Raw genomic sequence first — 17,823 nt, 5'->3', positions numbered from 1 at the left:
CATTTAGCGTCTCCCTCTGAGACTACTCACGGCAGTTGGCCTCGTCCTGGCCGTCCTGGCAATCCTGGTGGCCATCACAGCGTTTCCAGTTGGGGATACACTTCTTTGGCTGGCGGCACTCGAATTCAAATCGGTCACAGCGCCCACGCTGAGTGGGAGTAGAGGCAGCAGTGACATTTGCTGAAAGAAGAGGTTGGTTTTTTTTTTGTTTTTTTTTAAATTCACTTTTCAGTACTGAGGGACCCGGTCGGCAAAAGCAACCAACTCGACGTGTTAGGAAATTTAGGAAATGACAGTGCTTTGGGAATTACGATGGGGGCCTGGAGACAAAGGTGAGCTCTGGATATGGAAGGCAGATCGACCGGACGTGGGCATCTAACTTTGGAAGCTGGATGTAGACAGAGAGTGGTAAGTGACCCAAGAGACCAGACGAGGCATACCTGAACTGGGAGAGAAGAGGGAGAAAGACAACAAGGGAACAGACTAAAGATTCCCAAGTCCCCTGCTCCTACTAACCCCATGAGACAATCACCCCGTACGTCACTCCCACAGAAGACTGGAGGATTGTAATGTGCAGGGTAAAAAGGGCTGGTTAGGCCTAGCTAAGAGCAAGAATGCTGTACTGAAGAAAGGAGTTAAACTCACAGATTGCTGAAGGCGAGGACCCTGGTCCCCTTGCTCATAAACCGTGGCAGTGACACCCTTATTCTCTAGGCAGTAGATTACTGTAAAAACTCTTCTCCTGGGCAACTGACCAGCCTCGGGGACAAACCCTCAAGTAACCCCAACTCTTGTTGGGGATCAGGAGTTCCCCAACAAACAGCCCAAGCATGAAACTCAAAGCTGTGGGGAGTCTCTTGGCAGTGTTTTCATCCCCAGCCTTAAACACAAGCAAACAGCCCAGGATTATGTGGGCAAAACCTTTGACAGGAAAGACAGAAACCAGTGCGGACCCTCTTCCCTCCTAATAAAGAAAATCTGGAGGAAACCGAAATTTTGTAAGAAGAAAACTTCAAAAAATAAATATCCTTAATACGCTCAGAATGAAAGAATATAGATTTCTGCATGAAAAAAGATGCCACGAAAAAGGAACAGTACTAGAAATTTTAAATCTCTTAAAATTAAAAACCATGGTAACTGACATGGAAAACTCAGTAGTAGAGCTGAAAGACGGGGTGAGTCTTCCAGAAAACAGAAAAGGAGAGAGAGAGAGATAAAGAAATTTAAAAAAATAGAAAAGAGGACCACGTCAGTAGATCTAATGCATGAATGACACGAGTTCCCGGAAGAGAAAACAGAAAATACCATTAATGGAATATTTCAAGGAAAACTCTCCAAACTCAAATACATAAATTTGAAGAATAAAAGAGCCTATCAGCATCCATCCACCACTCTGGATAGAAAGGAAGTTGCATCAAAGCACATCGTTGTGAGATTTCAAAACACTGGAGCCAAAGGGAATACCTTACAAGCTTCCAGAGAGTTAAAAAACGAACAAACAAACATGCAACATGTAAAAGATCAAAATCAAAATGACTCTGAATTTCCCAAGAGCGGTTCAACGGCAGGGGAGCCAAATTCTTTTTTTTTTTTTTTAATTTTTTTTTTTCAACGTTTATTTATTTTTGGGACAGAGAGAGACAGAGCATGAACGGGGGAGGGGCAGAGAGAGAGGGAGACACAGAATTGGAAACATAGGGGAGCCAAATTCTTAAGGAGAATTACCGACAACATAAAATTCCAAACCCGGACCAACAATCGTCAACCACATCTGAAGACAGAAGAAAAACACTGTTAGATAAGCAAGACCTCAATGATACCTCCCACGTTCCCTTTCTTGAGAACGTTCTGGAAAATGTGCTCTACCAAAAAGTGGGATTGAACGGGAAAGGGAGGGGAGGGGAGAAATCTAGGATACAGAAAATAGAAGCTCCAACATGAGAGAAGTAAAACAAATCCTTAGGATGGAGAAAACATGTCCCACAAGGCACCTGTGGCCCAGGCATCGACAGCAACAGGCACAACAAATCCAAGCAGCAAACTCAGGGGACATACACGTTGAAGCTATCCTCTCTGTGTCCTCGGCCACTGTGCCACCACATGCATCTGGCAAAACTACCAGAGGGTGTACTCCAAAAACACAAGGGAGTAAACCGAGAAAAGCAAAACACGAGACCCAGGAAGCAGCGAATCTAAACCAGGAGAAAGGCAAAGAGAATCCCAAGGAGGGCAGTGAAGGCCCAGGGGAGGGGCACGCAGGGGGCCTGGAGACGCCTGGGCCCAGAGAGGGAGATCTAGGCCATTAGAAGGGAAAACGCCCAGAGAAACTCTGGGGCTGAGAAATCACTGATACGGTGACCTTGGGGAGAGTTACCCTCAGAGGTCATGAAGAGAGAGAGAGCGTTAGCAAACATCACACGATAACCTGAGCTAACAAACACAACAACAAAAACCAGGTACTAACTCTGGGATATTGGGCTCATTCCATGGTTTTAACTGGGTTTTCAAAGGGGCCTCTCCTACCCCCAGAACCACTCTGCGAAAACAGGGTGCATGAGGAAAAGCAGTAAAATACGAGGCTAGAAAGCCAGGCCAAGGCACATCACAGCACTACTGCCTGGACAGTGAGGGGGCCGCTAGAAGGTTCCAAACTGGGAAGGACAAGATCACGCATCAATATACGGCCTCTCGGAAGGTAAACCGAAAACGGGAGAGACACAAGACCCCGAGACCGGTTAGGAGACCCGCAATAAAGAAACCAGATCTGAGAGCTGGAGACAACCTGAATGAAATTTGCCCTGATGACGTACATGCAAAAGAAATTACAGAAGTTGAATGGAAAATCCAAATAGGAATCTGCTCACGGGATTAAGCAGAATTTGCTAGAGTCTGTTAATACCCTGCTCAGAGTTCCGATAACCAAAAGACAATTGTGAGAGTAGGAGAATTGAGACACTCACTAACCAGATAGCTGGGTCTTGGGGGCCAAGGACAGAGATTTAAAAAAATATCTTTTTTTTTTTTTTTTTTTTTTACAATTTGTTTTGAGAAACGTTTTTGGGACACTATTTGCCTATTACTGTAATAGGCAAAGGGGGGATTCCAAGCGGTATGCAGCACGATCCCCCAAAATACAAGGTCCACAGAATCGCTTGGGGAGGAAAGATTCCCACACGTGAAATGACCAGGAAGCAGCACATGACAGATCATCGTGAGGGATCGAAAGGACAATGGGTAAATGCGAGACTGGAAAAGAGATCAATATCAACTATATCAATTACAGGACTCGGTGAAAGCCCCATGGTGGTGGGCTTGTGACGGAAAATGATGGTGTACTTGTTCCAAGAATCTCAAACTTTAGTGAACCTACAGGTCACATGGGGAGCTCCTGAGCGCCACACAGAAATCCTAATTCTGTATTTTTTACAAACACCCCAAGTGCGGGGGCGCCTGGGTGGCTCAGTAGGTCGGGCGTCTGACTTCAGCTCAGGTCATGCTCTCACACCTCGTGAGTTCGAGCCCCGCGTTGGGCTCTGTGCTGACAGCTCAGAGCCTGGAACCTGCTTCCGGTTCTGTGTCTCCCTCTCTCTCTGTCTCTCCCCTGCCCATGCTCTGTCTCTCTATATATGTCTCTTAAAATTCAATAAACATTTAAAAAAATTGAAAAATATATTTAAAAAAAAAAACACCCCAAGCGATTCCCTTACAGGTGGTCTTTGTTCCATACTTTCTTTGACAAATACGGAGGGCGTATCAAGGTCTCTTTTAGCTGCAAAATCCATGCCTCCCTTTGCCGTGATGGATGGTGGGTTTCATGGGGGGTGGGGGGGAGTAAGAGGAGGACAAGGTCAAGGAGGACAGAGGTCTCTGGTGAGGCAGAAACCCTGCTGAAACAATATCAGCAGAGAAGAAGCAGGTCTTTCCAGAGAGGATGAGAAGGAGGAACCCAGCTTGGCAGAGGTGCGAAGCAATGGCAGGCAAGGAAGGGCCTTGAAAATAAGACTCAAGGACAATAAATTTCATATATTGAAAAAGAAAAAAAAAAAAGAAAAAAAGAAAATAAGACTCAAGGGTTGGGATCTATCTTCAGGACAAGAGGAAACCACTGATGATGTTAAACAGTGAAGCAATGGGACGGATGAGTCTTAAAGGAGGAAAATGAGTGTTGACCTAGAAGTTTGCTAGGAAAAGGATTTGCGAAGCATGGCGGACAACTGTCTATTTTCTCATTATAAACTGAATTTGCAACAGAATCCAGTTGAGGAAAGAACACAGCACCCTTACCTCTGTCCTGCCTGCAGTTAAGGGCATGCACTAGACAGGGGGTCTCAGGGTTTACCCCCGCCTCCAGCAACATGGTTTTCTGCCCACACCTTCAGAGGCCTCTCTGCGTTTGGGCCACTAGATGGCAGTGCTTACCCTCCTTTAGTAGGAGGGCCTCCAGCTAGTGGGCAGGAAAGTCGGACTCTCCCCCGGAGAGTGTTGTTAACCCACACAAATATTTTCCCTATAATTCCCATTCTAATTTCCTGTGCAAAAGGAAGCAAAGGTGGCCCAACCACAGCCAGGGTGGGAAGCAAGGTGGCTGGCCTCTTCGTGCAGGAAGATCAAAAGGCAGTTATAGGAGATGAGACACTCCAGTCACAAGTTCCACGGGTCTCCCTGCTCTGGAGGTGAGCAGCAGCCTGGCCACCGAGCACAGGGTCCCAGGAGGCGGGGGAAACCGAGCCCGGCGCCCAGGGCGCCGCGCCCAGGGCGTACCCCTGAAGCCCTGCTCCACAGAAGCAGGTGCCCCAGGAGAGGGCAGGGCCGGCACTCACCAGGCGAGGGGCAGGCTTCCTCGTCTGAGCCATCTGCACAATCTCGGTACCCATCACATACCCAGCTGTCCATCACGCACGCCCCACTGCTGCAGCGGTAGTAATTGGGCAGACACGTGGAGGGCCTGGGCGTCAGGGAGGGAAGAACGTGTGAATCTGAGCAAAACACAAGCAAGCGAGAAAACCCAGAGTGTTACAGGAAGCCGTGACCTCAAACCGCACATTGATACTGGGGCATCAGAACGGACGGCGATCTTTTCCCTTTGGTGAGGCAGATGCACCTATCCTATTGTGCTTGCTTTGGGCTGATATTCGAACGAGTTTGCTCTTACTCAATAGGGGCTCAGTGCCTTTGCAGGCTGACGGAGGGCAGGTGACTCGGAACGCACAGGGAGGGTGAGAGAGCTCATCCCACGGAGGCTGAACGCTGTTCTGGTGAAAAGTCAACTACAGCACCCCCCTGAGACCCAGTTCGGACGTGAGAACGCCAGAAGGGAAGGTAACGAGCTTGCTTGCGTTCCACACCAGTGCTTCTCAGATGTAGTGAGGCACACTCGTCACCCGCAGGCCTTGTTAAAATGCAGATTCTGACTCAAAGGCAGCCTGGGGTGGGGTCAGACACTGCATCTCTAACAAGCCCCAAGCAGATGCGGAGGCCCTGGTCCGAAGACCACACCTGCAGCAGCCAGGCTGCAGAGCGCTTTTTCCGGGGCCTGCAAAATACCTAGAAACCGGAGAAACCAGTCACACTGGTTTTCAAAGTGGGAGAGGACAGAAAAGAACTCAGAGAGTTATTACCCAACCCCCACCCGGGATCACTGAACCGGCCTGACAGTGAGGAGACAGAACGACATTCTGTGCAGAAAGGTGGAAGGCAGTGTGCTGGTGACTCCTGGGCACGGGGCTGCCTCAGGACCCTTACCTCCACAGTCCTTCTCATCAGACCAGTCCTCACAGTCGTTCTCCCTGTCACACTTCCACCTGTTGGGGATGCAGTGGCCATTCTCACACTGGAACTCGAAGTAGCGGGAGCAGTTTGGGGCTTCTGTGGGGTTTTCTGGGGGAGAGGAACCACACAGTCAGTCACTAGCCCGGCACCAGGTGTGGACATAAAGGCCAAACAGATACCCAGGTCCCAGGGCGGCCTGCACAACCCTACCAGATACGGCGGGCGGGCAGCCGAAAAGATACATATCCGCAAACAGAAGCCCGTCTTCCCAGATCCCAACTCGTGCTTCTCTGAACCAGGCTTCTGTATCTTACAAATAACGCCCGACTCTTTGACACTTTACCAAAGGGATGACCTAACTAGTGACGATGCCCCAACAAGGACAAAGACTCTATAAAGTTGCAGAATCTCTTCACTTATACGTGGAACTTAAGACACACGACAGATGAACGTAGGGGAAGGGAAGGAAAAATAAGATAAAGACAGAGAGGGAGGCAAACCATAAGAGACTCTTAAATGCAGAGAACAAAACCGAGGGTCGCTGGAGGGATTGTGGGTGGGCGGATGGGCTAAATGGGTCGGGGGCGTTAAGGAAGCCACTTGTTGGGATGAGCACTGGGTGTCCCGTGTAAGAGATGAATCACTGGGTTCTACTCCTGAAGCCAAGACTAGCCTGTATGTTAACTACCTGGAATTTAAATTTAAGGAAAAAAAAAAACAAACCCAAAACTGGGACATCTCTAACTTTTCCTGGGGAGAGAGAAGCGCGCTCTGAAATATTTACCATAATTCCTCTACCATATTCCTTAGACATAATGTGAACTTCCCAGCTGGGGAAAGAGAAGGAATGGGCATAAACATTCTCCCCCCACCCCACCCCGACCCGGCCCCCGACACTTCCTGGGGGGCAGGCTGCCCCCTCAAGACTCGATTCCTTACATGGAGACCCGCTCGCCAGCCGGCAGGAGCGAGTGCTGAGGACGGAGAAGGCAGAGCCTGCGTGGGAGTGTGCTGAGCGTGGCCCTCCTGGACCACGGGAGTCGCCATGACCCGGAGGCTAGGGACAGGAGGCTGGAGGCCCGGGATCTTACCGCAGTTGGCTTCGTCAGAGTAGTCGCCGCAATCGTCCATGCCGTCGCATTTCCAAATCAAGCTGACGCACACTCCGTTTTGGCACTGGAAGCTGAACTCATCGCACACCTTGTGGAACTCAGGGTCTTGGGCTAGGTAGGGAAGAAGGTTCCAGGTTACTGCCACACCGACGAGTTCGAAGGAGTGCCCCCACTTGGAAACAAGAGGGAAGGGCAAACGTCCTCCTCCAAGAGACAGACCAGCCACCGGGCGCCTTGACAGCAAAAGCCAACCGATGGCCTCGCCCCCCGCCCCGCCTGCTCAGACGGTGACTGTACTCAGAAATGGGGTCTTTGAAGAGGTGACGAAGTGAGGGGCGCCTGGGTGGCTCAGTCGGTGGGGCGTCCGACTTCGGCTCAGGTCATGATCTCGCGGTTCGTGAGTTCGAGCCCCGCGTCGGGCTCTGTGCTGACAGCGCAGAGCCTGGAGCCTGTTTCAGATTCTGTGTCTCCCCCTCTCTCTGTACCTCCCCCCACTCCCACTCTGTTTTCTCTCTCTCCCTCTCTCTCAAATAAATAAGTCACATTAGGAACACCTGGGTAGCTCAGTCAGTTAAGCGTTCGACTCTTGATTTCAGCTCAGGTCAGGTTATGATCTCATGGTTGGTGAGTTCGAGCCCCACGTCAGGCTCTGCACTGACAGTGTAGAATCTGCTTGGGATTCTCACTCTCTCTCTCTCTGTCCCTCTTCCCACTCGTGCTTGCTCTCTCTCTCTCGCTCTCTCTCAAAAATAAATTATTAAAAAAAAAAAAAGACGTGATGAAGTTACAGTGACATCATTAGGGTGGACCCTAATCTACTAAGACTGGTGTCCTTATAAGAAAAGGAAAAGCAAGACACGGGTAGGCACGGTGAGGAGACCACGTGAGCGAGAAGGCAGCCATCAGCAAGCCATGGAAGAGAGCCTCAGAAGAACCAATCCTCTTGACATCTTGACCTCAAACTTGTGGCCTCTGGACAGTCAGAAAACACTTTCCTGTGGTTTTGAGCCACCCAGTCTGTGGGCTTCTGGGATGGTGGCCAGAGCTGACTACAATGAGTACCTACCACGGGCAGGGCCCTGTTTTAAGAAGGGGGCTACAGGGGCACAGTGGCTGGGTGGCTCTGTCAGTTGAGCGCCTGACCCTTGGTTTCGGCTCAGGTCATGATCTCACGGTTTGTGGGTTCAAGCCCCGAGTCGAGCTTGGGATTCTCTCTCTCTGCCCGCCCCCCGCCCCCCCACTCACACTGCCTCTGTCTCTCTCAAAAGAAATACACTTAAGAAAATGGGGCTGTGGCAGTGAACAAAACAAAGGCCCTGTTCTCGTGAAGCCCACATTCTGGCAGGGGGAGACAGGCAGGCAAATAAATACACAGCGTGCCAAGGGCTGACTAGTGCCGGGAAGGCCACAGGAGCAAGATACGGACGCTACAGAGCGATGGGGCGTGGGAAAGGCCTGTGGGAGAAGGCCCCGCTTGGGCCAAGACCTCGGACCTTCGGCGTCTCCCCCTTATACGTATACCAACGACCAAAAAGCAACACTTCTGAAGCCACAAAGGTAAGTCTCTCTCAGGAAGGGCAAGATTGGGCACTCGAGCAAGACCTGTAAACCTGAGTGGCCCGCTCCCCCCCAGAGTGTCTCCAGTGGCTCGGGCACCTCCCCATCCAGCCCACTCACAGCATCCTGCGAACGTCGCGTCCTCGTCTGAGCCGTCGCGGCACTGGACGATCCCGTCACACACCATCGAGTGGAAAAGGCACTGCTGGCGGTTCTTGCAGACAAAGTCCATGAAGCGCGTGCACAGGGGCTCTGGAAGGGGCCCGGGGAGGGGAGAAGGCGTCAGCAATTCAGGACTGGTGGGGCCCTCCCCGGCCCTGAGCAGATGCTCCCGGACACGCGCGCATTCGGGAAACAGTCACAAGAGGCATCATTTATCGCGCACTTCCTGTGTGCCACGCCCTGGGTGAGAGCACCTGACACGGAAGTACATTAAACTCTGAGGACAATGTTATGAGAGATTTTACTGTCCTGTTTTCCAAACGAGACCAGCGGGGACGGCAGCATTCAACGTTTGGCCAAGAGCACACGGTTAATCAGAGTGGAGCCAAAATGGACACCCAGGCCTCTCCGACATCAATGCTCGAGATCTTCATCACCACACAGAACACGGACTCTCGGGGCGCCTGGGTGGCCCAGTCGTTTGAACGTCCGACTTCGGCTCAGGTCACGATCTCACCGTTGGTGAGTTCGAGCCCCACGTCGGGCTCTGTGCTGACAGCTCAGAGTCTGGAGCCTGCTTCGGATTCTGTGTCTCCTCTCTCTCTCTCTGCCCCTCCCTGGCTTTGTTCTCTCTCTTACCAAAATAAATAAACGTTAAAAAAAGAAAAAAAAAAAAGAAAGAAAGAAAAAAGAATACGGACTCTCTACTACTTTTTCTGTAAAGGACCAGTGTTATGGATGGAATTATACCCCCGACGATGCGTATGTTAAAGCCCTAATCCCCGGCGTAACTGTATTTGGAGACAGAACCCCTTTTAATTGCCTTTAAAGAGGTCATTAAGGTTAAAGGAATTCATGTGGGTGAGGCCCTGGCCCAGTGTGGGCGGTGGCCTCCTAGGAAGAGACACCAGGGATGCAGGTGCAGACAAAATGCCATTGAGGACACAGCAAGGAGATGGCCTCTGGACTTGAACTGCAGCATCAGCCTGTCCCTGGGTCTCCAGCCTGCCAGCCTACCCTGCAGATTTCGGAACTCACCAGCCTTCAAAACTGCATGAGCTGATTCCTGAAAAGAAATCTCTCTGTATATGACACACACGTCCTACTGGTTCTGTTTTCCTGGAGAACGGGGAGCGGCACAACCAGGGGGCAAGCTCTCAAGGTTCTGAGAGTCATACAGTCTCTACCACAACCACTCCACTCTGCTACAGTTGCATGGAAGCAGCAGGAGTGTCTGTGTTTACAGAAAACTTCAGTTAATAGGACAGGCCACGTAGGGGCTGGCTTTCCACCCCCAAGGCCCGACTGCCACCCCTCCACTATTACATCAGTTCTGAACCTGGACTGCCCATCACAAACACCCGGGGCACTTTTTAAAGGTCCTGATGCTTACGGGGCGCCCTGGTGGCTCGGTCGGTTAAGCGTCCCACTTCGGCTCGGGTCACGATCTCGCGGTTCGTGACTTCGAGCCCCGCGTCGGGCTCTGTGCTGACAGCTCAGAGCCTGGAGCCCGCTTCTGCGTCTCCCTCTCTCTCTGCCCCTTCCCTACTCGTTCTCTCTCTCTCTCTCTCTCTCAAATAAATAAACGTTTAAAAAAAAAAAATCCCCACGCTCAGGCCATGCTCCAGAATTACATCAGAAATCTAGGGTTGGGAGGAATGGACCCAGGCAAGGCAAAGCATACTCAGGCAGGAGCACCAGTGACCCGAGACAACCTCTACGAGTGGAAAGGAAACGGAGAGTAAGAGGGTCCCCCGGCCAAAAATGGTACCCGAGCGACAGTCAGCAACAGGGGAGTAGAGAAGTAAGCGTTCAGTTCCAAACAATGGGCCAATCCCCAAACACACTGCGAAGAAGCGACAAGGTTCGCCGAGCTACAACCTCTTCCACGATCGCCCCGCCGCTGCCGGGAGGGGACTCACCGCAGTGCTGCTCGTCGGAGCCGTCCGAGCAGTCCCGCAGACCGTCACAATGCTTGCTGGAGGGGATGCAGGTGCCGTTCGGGCAGCGGAAGCCGTTACACTTCTTCTCTGAAATGCAATCCGACAACGGAGGGAAATGACGGAGAGGAAACAGGCAGGCATGCACACCCATCGTGGCGGCGGGGGAGAAGGGGACGGGTCTGTACCACCCCTCAGGAGGGTGGGAGATGGGCAACGGCTGTCCCGATTGCAAGTGTACATGCGCCTTGAGCCAGCGATGCCGTTGGAAAAACGCCATCTGCCCACACAAGTGGAAAATCGGGTGGGTATAAGGCTATTCACCGCAACACTCTTCGCAATACCCTGAGGACCACGTACGCGTCCCTCAACAGGGGACTCTGTAAGACCTTGTACGTACAACTGGAGCACCAGATTGTTACAAAGGGACTGAAGAAGTAGTTAGTACTCTGTAAAAATGTGTCCTAGATACACGGTTGTGTGAAAAAAAAACCAAGGTGAGAAACAACACACATAGCATACGACTCGTGTAAAACAGCACAAGAATACACACTATATTTAAACATGCACAGGGGCGCCTGGGTGGCGCAGTCGGTTAAGCGTCCGACTTCAGCCAGGTCACGATCTCGCGGTCCGTGAGTTCGAGCCCCGCGTCGGGCTCTGGGCTGATGGCTCAGAGCCTGGAGCTTGTTTCCGATTCTGTGTCTCCCTCTCTCTCTGCCCCTCCCCCCGTTCATGCTCTGTCTCTCTCTGTCCCAAAAATAAATAAACGTTGGAAAAAAAAAATAAATGTGCACATACACACAAAAACATCCTACAAGGGTCTCCAACCAAAGTTTCCTACACGGACAGGGTGAGAGTCCGGCAGATGGGGAGAGAAATGTTTGCCCCCACACCTCGTGATACTTTTTTCCATCTTGAACCTGTTACCTGCTCAAAAAACGGAGTATATGTTTTCAAGAAAAGCTTCGGTGAATGAAAAAAAAAGAAAAGGAGTTGCTGAATCCTGATTATAAACCCTGGTCTTTTAAAGCTCTCATAAATCACCATCTTAATTCTTCAGGAATTCTAAGCCAAAGCCCTTTGGACAAAGTCCATCCTAGAAATGTTAAGAATCTTAGGTTTTACACTTAGCAGAGAATTCTTAGTATGAGGTAACCCTTTCTCATGAACACAGAGCTGCTGCTGGCCACTAGGCTTAAATGTAAGTTCTAGCACGTGAGTCACGGGCCACTGCAAACCCAACTCTTAGGAGAATGGCTCCGGGAGGGGCATGTGTAAGGCAAGAAAATGTGTTTTCATCCCCTAAAAAGCCATCATGCCTAGGAAATTATTCTAAGGACATCAAACAGAAACAGTGGGTGAGTACCATGAGTCAGGGAAATATTTAATGCCACTAAGTATAAAAGCTTTCTATAAAAGTATAGAATTAAAATTACACGAGACAAACTCCCATTCATTATTACATTAGTGAAAACAACTAAAGAGATAAAATGTAAGATCAAGGGAGACTTGGGGAAACATACACTATGCTACTGATAGAGGTGCCTCTGGCATAATCACTCGGAAATGCAATATGGCGACACTTAATGAGAATCATGAAAACACATCAGAACCCTTGACCCAGCCATTCCATACTGAGAAAACATATCATAACGAGTACCTTCAAGAAAAACTAAACCTTCGTTTCCAAAGAAGTGAATAATTTCACTACGTGTAACAGTGTAAAATTAAAAACACGCTAATGCCCGACCAGGAAGCAACCAAGTAAACCACGTCAGAGAAATACAAAGTGAATATGCATCTGCCATGAAAATGCTAACTACAGAAAAATACAGATAGAGGCAGACATCTTTGTTTAATATGGTGACATGAGAGGAACAGAGTATGTGAGGTGCAGACAATGACTACCATCCCATGAAGATCCGGAACGTATGGTATATAATAACAGGAAATATATAGATATATTGGTCTCTGCCCCTGGTTAGTGGCACAGAGCTCTTAAACCCGTATCATTTCCTAGGTGACAGGAGTGTCCTTTGTTCTAATGGGGCAACTCTGGGTAGACTCCTGTGTAGCTTTAGGATAGGGGCTGATCACCAGAAAAACCATGCCATGACTAGAGGCTTGCAACTTTGAACCCCACTCCCCGTCCTCCAGGAAGGGCCGAGGGCTAGAGACAGCTAATGATCAGTCATGCCTATGCCGTAAAGCCTCCATAAACATCCACAAGTATGGGGCTCAGACAGCTTCCAGGTTGCTGAGCACAGAGAGGCTGGAGAAGTGACAGGTCTGGACAGGGCACGGAAGTCCCACATCCCTTTCCTATACCTTGCCCTACGCGTACCTTCCATCAGGACGTTCATTCTGTCCTTTTTGAATCAAGTAGGAAATGTGCTTCCCTGAATTCTGTGAGCCATTCCAGCAAATCGATGAACCCAAGGGAGGGGACGTGGGAATGTGGATTTATGGCCGGTCGGTCAGAAGTTCAGGTGGCAATTTGAGGCTTGTGACTGGCATCTGAAGTCGGGGGGGGGGGGGGCGGTGTTGGGGACCAAACCCTTCCCCTGTAAGGTCTCACACTATCCCAAGGAAGACAAAGTAAGGAATGAATTAACTGTGGGACACCCAGCTGGTACTGAAGAATTGCTTAGTGTGGAAAACACACATTTGGTGGCCAAGAAATGTTGAAGTATTCTGTGAGCAGAATATTGAGAGCAGAGGAGAAACACGGGGGATTGGTTTCTGACAGACGTTATAGAGAAAAGGATAAGGAGAGGGAACCTTAAAGATATCTGGTATAAAAGAGGATTTCATACATTGTGTTCGTGTCATAGCTATTTTGTGAAGGTAACTGATGACCTCGGAATTCTCTTCTAAATCACTTATGCTGAAAATGTTCTACCTTCGGGGAAGGGTCCATTTTACCAAAGGACCATAACAGAGAACTCTCAGTCATAAAGTACGCTATTTATAGAGAAACCGTTGGCTAAGTTCTGGCAGAACCCTGGCAATTTCCGTTCTTGGTGACTGCAGTTAGCACTCTGGGTGCGTTCATTGGTTTCCATTGCTTTGCTTCAAAGTTGCGATGGAAAAGCAACGAGGCCAAACGGCTCGCCTGACAATGAAGACCGTATCACACACCCCTTTACGTCCTGCGCGACGCCATACGGAACCTGGGCGGGCTTCTTTGGTTGTCAGAGTGGGCAGAGAGGAACAGTGGAGCAGAACTCCCCGGCCCATCTGTGGCCTCTTTTCCCGACCAGCAGACACCGGGGAAGCTCCAGGGGAAGGCTGGAGCGTTTGCATTTACCGCACTTCACGGGATCCTCATCAGAACCGTCCTGGCAATCCATGTCGCCATCACACGCCCACCGCTGGGGGATACAGTGCCCGTTGTGACACTGGAAGTTGGAGGCTTCGCAGGTGTGGTAGATGGCTGCCGGCAAAAGGGGAGAGAGAGTGCGTGAATGTCGCCCTCACTGCCGCTCCCCCACCAACCACCCAGGGGCTGACTAAAGAGACACCGCACTGGGTCAAAAGGGACGCGAGGGGAGCACCCGAGCTCCTCCCTGGCCGGGAGCTAGGCACCTGGGGCCGCCCCGAAGGTGGGGGGCAGCCTCCTGATGAAGCAATCGCTTGGCTCTGTGGGTCTGGAAATGTTATACAAGTGCAGATGTACACGTTAAAAACAACAACCAAAAAAATCATTTGCTTTTCACAACCACCTACGATGTAAGGATTATTCCCCGTCCACAGGTGAGAAACAGCCTCAGAGAAATGAAGAAACTCGCCCACGTTCACAAAGACGATTAAGTAATGGCTCCAGGGCTATCCCAGCCCACAGCCTGTGCTGCCCCTGCTCCGTCTTGCCACTTCATCTTCTCCCATAAACCCACCCACTCATGCAGATTCTGTGGGACAAGGAGGGGCGGCGGGTGCTCAGGAGACTGGCCCTAGACCCGGTCCAGCCACCGTGCGGGGGCCTCAGTCTCATCATCGATGCTGACACATAAGGACCCTGGTCAGCTCTGACAGGCTGTCATTTTATAATTCTAAACCAACTACCCAATTTCAGATGGGGAAAACCTCAGCTCCAAAGGGCACAGAAGATTTATCCAGGCTCACAAAGAAAAGGTCCCAGGACCTCCCAGACTCGTCTTTCTCAACAGTCAGGAGTGACATCCACCAGCCAACAATAAATACGTGGTGTCCCCGACAATCATTTCAAAAGAGGCAAGTAGAACAGAGCTATTGTTATAACCGAATAGCCCTAGCTGCATATGTGGGCTGAGGCCACCTGGAAGTCCTTTAGCAACTTCTCGAAGCCCTGATCAAAGGCTGGGTCAGATGCAGAATGGGTGCCTTGAACCCAACCAACACGACTAACCACCTTCTCCATGAGAGTTGCCCTTCCTCCACTGAAACAGAAAGCTGCTTGTGTCTGTTCATGGCCGAATGAAAGCCAGGCCTGGCCTTTTTGACAACTGACATAAAATAATACCACCGAGATAGATGAGCCCTCTGTTAGTTGAACTGTGTGGACAGGATGTCTGCGCAACCCAGGAGGCAAAACAAACAAAAGTGGGTTACTGAGTGCATACTGTAGTTATTTATTCAATCAAGATGGTTGGCAACTGCTACTCAAGGGTTGGGAAGATTGGCTTCCAACGCCCTCGAGAATTTCTACTGAATTTGAGGCTATTTTTTGCAGCAGTCGGAAATACAAAGAACCTGATCTTTCAAGCCACTTTAACACAAGTGGTGGTCCATTATCTGCTGTCTTCCTCTCTCTCTGAAGATCAAGGATATATGCGTAGCATGCAAACAGGTCTACAGGAAGTTTCAACATTTTACAACCTTTGGTACAAGGAATCCATTAAACATCTTTTTTTAAAATATACTTATCTGGTAAGAGGAGTAACAGGGCACATGATTTTTTGCCCCAGTAAACAGCCATTGCCTGGAATACTTCTTGATCTGTTGGTTTTCCAAGTCTGACAGCCCTTGAAAATATTCCTCAGCAAAGCCTTGCTCACTTTCACAAAATATGCTGTTGCCTAAGCTCATTACCATACTGATCTACTTGTTATTATTCAGCTTATGCATTTCACTTTTAATTGAAAGCAATTTCAGAGTGCTAATGGAGTTTCCAAATGACCATTCTGGGAGGCATGTCTGAGATCTCCAAAATCTATCACAGGAGCTGCGCTTAGAAAGACTCATCAGTTTGCACAATTTCATTTTAAGTGGCCAGGTATGCATGCAATGCTTAACACATTCTCTTTTTCTGAATTTTCCCACCTCCTGAGTAACTTATTAGCTCTCTGACACTAAGTGTCTAGTAAATAATACATGTTCAATTAATACTTTTTTTTTTTTTAAATCACAGGGATAGAAGAGATGGACTTTAATACAGACTAAAGAACTGGGGAAGAAAAATAGGAATCCTTCACACGGCAGGATTCACTGTGACTATAAGAATGGATGGGCTAATGGGGTAAATGACCATGAAATTAGAGCATCCTGGTTTCTAATAGAGGCCATTATCCCACACCTTACTCTCTGACTTGGACAGATCTTCTATGACTCAGCAGGACCCTCTGGAATACCCGATGGAAATTATTAACCAAATACAAGTGGGGGGCAGAAGGGATGAATGAATTAATGCGGTAGGAAAGCACTGCCACATTCAACACACAGCACTGGACTATCAGGAAGAGAACGAGGGAACGCAAATGAGAATATCAATATAACTTCAATGATTAATGAAATAAAAGTAATAACGTAAAGCATAAAGAAAAGAGACAGAAATTCTAGATATAAAAAATATAGTCACGGGGTGCCCAGGGGTGGCTCAGTCAGTTACGTGTCCAACTTCGGCTCAGGTCATGATCTCACGGATCGTGAGTTTGAGCCCCACATTGGGCTCTTTACCGTCAGCACAGAGCCCACTTTGGATCCTCTCTCTCTGCCCCTCCCCTGTTCTCTCTCTCTCTCTCAAAAATAAGCTTAAAAAAATGTATACATATAGTCATGGAAATAATAATAGCTCAGTGGATTTGTGTAACAGCCCATTAGATTTAGCTGAAAAGAGAACTGTTGAACTGGAAGAGAAGTCTGAGGAAGTAACCGAGACTATAGATAGTCATAAAGAGTCCTAAAGAGACAGGGGATACAAAAACAGGAACCATGAACAACAGAAGGGCACAGTGCAACAAAATGGTTGACAGTAACTGCTGAAGACCAAAGCAGAGAAAGTAGCAAATAGAGCTGAAAAGATCATGGCTGTAGTTCCCCAGAATCGATGAAAAACAAATCCTCAGACCCGAGAAGGAAAACAAGTCTCAAGAGCAGGACAAATAAAAATAATTCCACACCTAGATGGGGGAAAGCTGCACACCAACCACAAGACAAGCGAATCAACAAGAACCTACAGATAACTCGAGAGGAAAGAATGTCTGATCGTTGTTTGAACAGATCACCGGACAGGAGAAATCAAATCAACACAGGAGAGGCCAGAAGGAAACAGAATGATTTCGTCAAGATACTTGCGGAAAATTACCACAAACCCAGAAACCCAGATCCATCTGAATTCAGGATTTGAGAGCAGCAAAATAAAGACACGTTTATATAAACAAAACTTAAAAGAGTTTACCACTCACGGACTCCTGCTGCAAGAAATGGAGAAGGATGTACTTGGAAGGGAGGCATCAGATACAAGAAGCAGTGATAAATGGTTACTAAGATATAATAGCAATGGCTAATATTAGGACTTTAAAAATGTGAAACTAAAATACTAAGTATTTACTGAGTCTGTTAGTCTTGGGACCATGTGCAGAGACTGGAATCCAGGCATTCTGAGGAGAGGCGGATGTTACTAGAAAGACACACGAGACGTCTAAGCGTAACCGCTAATACAACAGAAATCAAGTTTAAGTTCAAAATTCCATTCAGGGAGGTGGGGAGAAGGGAATAAAGGAAATTCAATCCCATGAAAGGAAAAAGCAGTGGGGGGAGAAGAGCAAAGACCTTGCACGCAAGCTGAGGCCGACAGGAAGTCAGTCGACCCCGATCTATTTTCCCTGGCTTTGCAGATGACTTAATTTGTTAGGTCAGTAATGAAGTGACACGCCATACATCCTAATGAGCTCACAGCTGACCGCCATCGATTCGGAGATGACAGGGAAGGAGAATCATCTTTAAATAGCTTTGGAAGAACAGCCATGGGGACAGGGGAGCAGGTGAGGTGCAAACACTCTACATTTTCCCCAGACAGCCCT

General features: G+C 49.0%; 1 protein-coding gene across 2 annotated transcripts in view; it reads right to left on the bottom strand.

Annotated features, from left to right (window-relative positions):
- Positions 1-17,823, bottom strand: part of SORL1 (sortilin related receptor 1) — a 173,050-nt gene that overhangs the window by 33,050 nt on the left and 122,177 nt on the right. For both annotated transcript variants that reach the window (XM_047876687.1, XM_047876688.1), the window contains 7 exons: positions 13,854-13,979; positions 10,523-10,630; positions 8,559-8,690; positions 6,861-6,992; positions 5,743-5,877; positions 4,821-4,976; positions 31-180 (listed from right to left, as the gene is read on the bottom strand). In XM_047876687.1, the coding sequence (XP_047732643.1) occupies positions 31-180; positions 4,821-4,976; positions 5,743-5,877; positions 6,861-6,992; positions 8,559-8,690; positions 10,523-10,630; positions 13,854-13,979 (939 nt within the window). The remainder of the gene's footprint in view (positions 1-30; positions 181-4,820; positions 4,977-5,742; positions 5,878-6,860; positions 6,993-8,558; positions 8,691-10,522; positions 10,631-13,853; positions 13,980-17,823) is intronic.

This window comes from Prionailurus viverrinus, chromosome D1 (genome assembly GCF_022837055.1).
Source record: "Prionailurus viverrinus isolate Anna chromosome D1, UM_Priviv_1.0, whole genome shotgun sequence".
NCBI classification, from domain to species: Eukaryota; Metazoa; Chordata; class Mammalia; order Carnivora; family Felidae; genus Prionailurus; species Prionailurus viverrinus.
This window is presented reverse-complemented; position numbering and strand designations above follow the sequence as displayed.